The sequence below is a fragment of the Acomys minous genome (assembly GCF_964271855.1).
Source record: "Acomys minous genome assembly, chromosome: 7".
NCBI lineage: Eukaryota > Metazoa > Chordata > Mammalia > Rodentia > Muridae > Acomys > Acomys minous.
Genome location: NC_140488.1, coordinates 44,450,835 through 44,457,064, shown reverse-complemented (window position 1 = coordinate 44,457,064; position 6,230 = coordinate 44,450,835). Strand labels below are relative to the sequence as shown.

The following is a 6,230-nucleotide window of genomic DNA, read 5'->3' as shown; positions in this document are numbered from 1 at the left end:
TCTTCCTTGGGCAAGACTATTTGTTCAGCTCTCAGAATTCCTTAATTGGCTGTAATTCTTTGTCTAGGGTTGAGGTCTTGTGATATTTTCCCCCATCCACTTAGCATGAAGTATTGGTGTTGTCCTTGTTCAGGCGCTATTTAGGCAGCCATATTGCTGAGACTTCATGGGTGTATCTTCTGATATTCCTAGGAGATGCAACCTCACAGCATACTTCTTATTCCTCTGGCTCCTACAATTCTCTCAGCTACTTGTCTGCAGTGATGTCTGAACCTTAGGTAAAAGAATTGTAGATGTGTCCGCGGGGACTGGGCCCCACAACTGTGCATTTTGCTTGGTTGTGGTTTTCTGTAATGGTCTCTGGGAAGTTTCGTTGATGTGGGGGTAAGGACTTGACTTATCTGTATATAGAAGGGCAAATATTTAGAATGTAGTTAAGGATTATTCTGGCTTAGTAAAGTTGTGGCCATAGGTTCCCCTCCAATAGCCATGACTTCTCTATTCCTAAGTAGTTGGCTAGATTTCCAGTTCCAGTCATGATTTCCCGCTTGTTGAGCAGATTTTAGGTCCAATTAGAAAGCTGTTGGTTACTGCCAAGGTATTTGTGCCACTGCTGCATCCTTAGGGTTATTGTTCCATGCTGGTCCTTGTGGTTTCTAGGCATCATAGCTGGGTAGAACTGTTGGTTGTTCCCTTCTGTTGGAAGCTTGCATGACAACTTCTGGTACCATTAAAGCTAGTCCTCAGGCCCATTCCAGTTTCAGGATCCTTAGTACTGTGTGTCCAAAGTACATGGTTTCTTAAGCAATAGAGTCTTGTTTCCCACCTCCAAGGAGCAACCAAGGGCACAAGCACTAGCCTTGATTTTTGGGAGTCTGTTAGACTACCCTGACCAACAACTCAAAAAAGTGCTTCTCATGCCTGGTATTAAGGTGTTTGTGAGGTGATGTTCTTTCTGCTGTTGGAGGGAATAATAACACCCTGGATGTGAAATTTTTATTTAAAATAAGTGTATATATTTATACACCAATTTACAGTTATTTTTAGGTAGATAGTTAATGGTATGTTTTTTATGAGTTTTAATACATTTTTACTCTTTTGGGGGGGTTTCAAGATAGGGTTTCTCTGTGTAGTCTTAGCCGTCCTAGAGTAGCTTTGTAGATTACACTAGCCTTGAACTCGCAGCAATCTGCCTGCCTCTGCCTCCCAAGTGCTAGGAGGTGTGGGCCAGTACATTTTTATGCTTAATTTACCCTCCCACATCATTTTTTTGTATTTTTCTCTCTCCTCCTTCCCTCATTAGAGGCCCTCTCCATTTTTCCCATTTCCCTAATTAGATAGATCATGTGTACTCTGTTTTTCCCCTCTCTGTTTCTTTCCTCAATGGTCCCTTTTTTCTTTTTGATTTCTGTAGTTATTTCAGGTTTGGAAGCTAAGATACCTATTGTTCTTTTTATTTATAATTTCTTTTGGTGGAATAGGCTACAAAATGGAATATATAATATATATTATATATAATATATGATAATATATAATATTTATAGTCTACATATATATAATATATGTAGTCTACATATGCACGTAGTTGCATTCAGATAGGTAGAAGTGTTTAAATATTAGTGTACATATATTTCTGTATTTCTAAATCATGCTCTTTATATCAAGCTATATCTATATTAAAAACAGTGGCTTTGTACCAATCCTTTAATTCCAATTAAGCACCACAGGATTCGTTTTGCTCTTTCTCTGCTCTGTATTGATTCATTGGTGGTGAAAGACGCAACTCTCATTACTCACAACATATTATATTTGCCTTTTAATTTACTATTCTGTAGTTCTGGTTCTACCAATTCTTGCTGAGATCATGCTTTTCTTATATATTTGTTAATACAAAAGCCCACTTGGTCCTGATTTTCTTTGACTTCTGCAATGGATTCTATTAAGTCTCCTCTTTTTTGAAAATTTCTACTTCCTTAGTGCAGCAAACAAAATAACACCCTTCAAAGCCAGCTGTATTCACATCACTGGAATTTTTAAATATGTCATTTTATATGAAAGAATAGAATTTGCAGGTCTGATGAAAGATCTTGAGACAGAAAGAGTATCCTGGCTTGTTTTCGTGGACTTAATGTACTATCAAGGGTCCTTCTGAGAAAGGGGCAGAAGAGAATGTGCTCTTACATACAGTGGTAGTCAAGTTCTGAAATTATTCCTGGTTTTAAGACGGAGGAAGAATCCATGAAGCAAGGAATGCAGAGGATCTCTAGACACTGAGATATATGAAGAAATGTATTGTCTCTTATTGCCTCCAGAAGGAATCAGCCATTTTGACACCTTAGCTTTAGACTCCTGTTCTTCAGAGGTATAAGGAAGTAAGCTTGTGTTGTTTTCAGCCCCAATGTTTGTGGTCATTTTGTATAGGTGTAATGGGAAATGCATACACTTAGCTCTAAGGAGTTCCACTCTCATGTTTTTCTTACCTCTCTGTTCTGCCTTTTTCTATGGCGACTTTCCTCTGTCACTCCTTAAATGTTGATGTTTCTCAGCTCTCGGTTCATTGTGTAACCTCTTTCTTGATTCATTTATCTGCTATTATAATTGTAGTGTGCCTGCCTGTACCCACACCTGTATCATTAGCCTTCACCTCTTCTGAGAATCACAGGAACATCCATTTTTCAGTTCAAGCAATTTCGGCTAGTTATTCCACAGCTTAAGTTCAAAGCTGATCTTGTCAATCTTCTCCATTTCCCCATTCCTATGCCCCTTAAACGTCTCTTCCGCCAGGCATGGGGGTCCATACCTGTAATCCCAGCATTCTGAGAGGCAGAGGCAGAGGCAGACAGGTCTCTGTGAGTTCAAGGACAGCCTGGTCTACAAAGCAAGTCTAGAACAGCCAGGGCTACACAGAGAAACCCTGTCTCAACAAAACCAAACAAAACCAAAAACAAAACAACAAAAAAGGGTCCCTTCTTTCTGCATTCCTTTTTGGAGAACTCAGTGGCATTACCATGCCCCATGTGTAAACAGAAATCTGATTCTTCACTCCTCTCTCACTTATTTTGTCCCAAAGTTCTACTTATATGGACAAGAGAAATTCCACAAGGTCCCAACTGCAGATCAAGAGTTACAGATGGTTAGTGGCTGCTGAGAGGGAGAATTAGTTTCTTCCAGAGAGGAGCTCCTGCATAAATGATCCAATCCTAAGTATTTAGCTATGAACTAGTGTACATTTGAGCAAACCTAAATAGAGTTGGTGGGTATACTCATAAATAATATATATACACAAATGTAAGTGTGTGATGTGTAGATTCAGTTCTACATGTATGGATTTCTCAAAACTTGCCCTCCAAAGCAAATCTAAACAAAGCAAACCATTAAAGAACTACAATGAAGCCAGGCGTGGTGGTGCACGCCTTTAATCCCTGCACTTGGGAGGCAGAGGTAGGCTAATTGCTGTGTGTTCAAGCCCAGTCTGGTCTACAAAGCAAGTTCAGGACAGCCAAGGCTAACACTGAGAGAGCCTGTCTTGAAAAAACAACAACCAAAAAAAAAAAAAAAAAAAGGAGAGAGAACTACAGTGATTTATTTCTCAGCCCCTTTGTCATTTGTATACAGGAGGCAGGAGGGCTACTGTTTTTTTTTTAATTACTCTTGTATCTGGCCACTTTACTGAAGGTATTTATCCGCTGTAGGAGTTCTCTGGTGGAATTTTAGGGATCACGTATGTATACTATCATATCATCTGGAAAAAGTGATACTTTGACTTCTTACTTTCCAATGTGAATCCTTTGATCCCTTTTTGTTGTCTTACTGAGTTTAGGGTCCGGGTGATGTGCTGAAGAACATCCCAAGGCAGTATGCAAAAGCAAAGAGCATTTATTCCAGCATACTGGGATTGCCTCTCTCCTCTAGAGGGCGACCCCAAAATGAGGATGCAAGCTCAATTTATAGACAGTTGGAGGGATTTGTGACAAGCTTTACTTGATTGGTCGGAATTGAGTCAGAGTGTACGAGGCGATTCAGGATTGGCTGCTTGTTTGGTTACTGGGAACTTTTTGAGTCACTGAGGTTTTGGCTCTTACTCAGGAGTTGGCCTTTCATTTGATTGGATAGTGCTATCTGTGTTCTTTACCAAGGCTATAAAGTATATTTGGTCATTTTGACCTGTGAGCTGTCCATGAGTTGTCTATAAATTGTGGTTTTCCCACAAATTGTTAGAAACCTGGCCTAGTTAGGCAGAATGAAAACCTGTCATGGAGTTGGACTAGTCAAGCAAACTGAGGTCTTTGGAGAGGGGGTCTGGCATCTCTGGGGCGGGGTCCCCTCAATTGCTCTAGCTAGAACCTCAAGTACTCTGTTGAAGAGATATGGAGAGAATGTGCAGCCTTGTCTACTCCCTGATTTTAGTGGAATTACTTATGAGTTTCTCTCCATTTCATTTGATGTTGGCTATTGGCCAGCTGTATATAGACTTTATTATTTTTAGGTATGGGCCTTGTAACCCTGATCTCTCCCTGATTTTAAACATGAATGGGTGTTGGATTTTGTCAAATGCTTTTTTTTGGCATCTAAGGAGGTGATCATGTGTTTTTTCTTTCAATTTGTTTATATAGTTGATTACATTGATGGATTTCCATATATTGAATCACCCCTGCATGCCTGGGATGAAGCCTACTTGGTCGTGGTGAATGATATTTTTGATGTGTTCTTGGATTCAGTTTGCAAGCATTTTTTGTTGAGTGTTTTTGTATCAATGCTCCTTCATAATAATCACAAATAATACAAAGTATATTGGTATAACTCTAAGAAGACTCTGAAGAAAGGAATTGAAGAAGATATCAGAAGACAGAAAGATCATCCATGCTTATGGATCAGGAGGAATAATATAGTAAAAATGGCCATCTTACCAAAAGCAATCTACAGATTCAACGCAATCCCTATCAAAATACCTACAGAATTCTTTACAGACCTTGGAAGATCAATTTTAAAAGATATTTTATTTATTATTATGTATACAGTGCTCTGCCGGCATGTACAGCTGCCGGCCAGAGAAGGCATCAGATCACATTATAGATGGTTGTGAGCCACCAGGTAGGTGGTTGCTGAGAATTGAACTCAGGACCTCTGAAAGAGCAGCCAGTGCTCTTAACCTCTGAGCCATCTCTCCAGCCCTAAAGATCAATTCTAAACATCATATTGAAAAACAAACAAAACAGAATAACTAAAACAATCCTGTATAATAAAAGATCTTCTGGAGGAATCTACATCCCTGATCCCAAGCTCTACTATAAAGCAACAGTAATAAAAAGGGCATGGTACTGGCATAGAAATAGGCTAGTTGATCAATGGAATCAAATAAAAGACCCAGGAATAAACCCACATACCTATGGACACTTGATTTTTGACAAAGAAGCTAAATCTATACAATGGAAAAAAGATAGCTTCTTCTTCTTCTTCTTCTTCTTCTTCTTCTTCTTCTTCTTCTTCTTCTTCTTCTTCCTCTTCTTCTTCCTCTTCCTCTTCTTCTTCTTCCTCTTCCTCTTCTTCTTCTTCTTCCTCTTCTTCTTCTTCTTCTTCTTCTTCTTCTTCTTCTTCTTCTTCTTCTTCTTTCATTTTTTCAAGACAGGGTCTCTCTGTGTTAGCCTTGGCTGCCCTGGACTCGCTTTGTAGACCAGGCTGGCCTTGAACTCACAGCGATCTGCTTGCCTCTGCCTCCCGAGTGCTGAATTAAAGATGTGAGCCACCACACCCAGCTTAGCATCTTCAATTGATGGTGCTGGTCTAAAATGGATGTCTACATGCTGAAAAATTAAAATAGATCCATATTTATCACCCTGCACAAAAGTAAAGTCCAAGAGTATTAAAGACCTCAACATAAAACCAGACATACTAAATCTGTTAGAAGACAAAGTACAGAAGAACTGTGAGGCCTGTGTAATTCCATTTCTAAAATGGAAACTCCACTTTTAAGGGAAAATGGCCTGGACATGAACTCTAGTTTCAAAAAGCCCACAAAAATGTGCTTCGATCACTTACCACTGATAATGTTTAACCGTCACCCCTAGCAACGGGGTAATCAGTAAATACCTGGAAATTACCACATGACCCAGATGTTCTTTTCAACAATTGCTGGCCACCCACCTCTAATAACATTTAACTGTCATCCCCTAGCAATGGCTAAACAGTAAATACCTAGAGATTACCCAGTTGCTCTTTACAATAGGATGAGT

General features: G+C 39.4%; 1 protein-coding gene across 1 annotated transcript; it reads right to left on the bottom strand.

Moving 5' to 3' along the window:
• Window positions 1-243: 243 nt before the first annotated feature.
• LOC311601157 (uncharacterized protein) lies at window positions 244-5,621 on the bottom strand (the record flags this gene model as incomplete). Its single annotated transcript, XM_084788579.1, has 2 exons — window positions 5,385-5,621; window positions 244-401 (listed from the first exon to the last, which is right to left on the bottom strand). Exons 1-2 carry the CDS (start codon window positions 5,611-5,613, stop codon window positions 244-246), a joined length of 387 nt encoding a protein of 128 aa, XP_084644705.1. The 5' UTR covers window positions 5,614-5,621.
• Window positions 5,622-6,230: the final 609 nt, after the last annotated feature.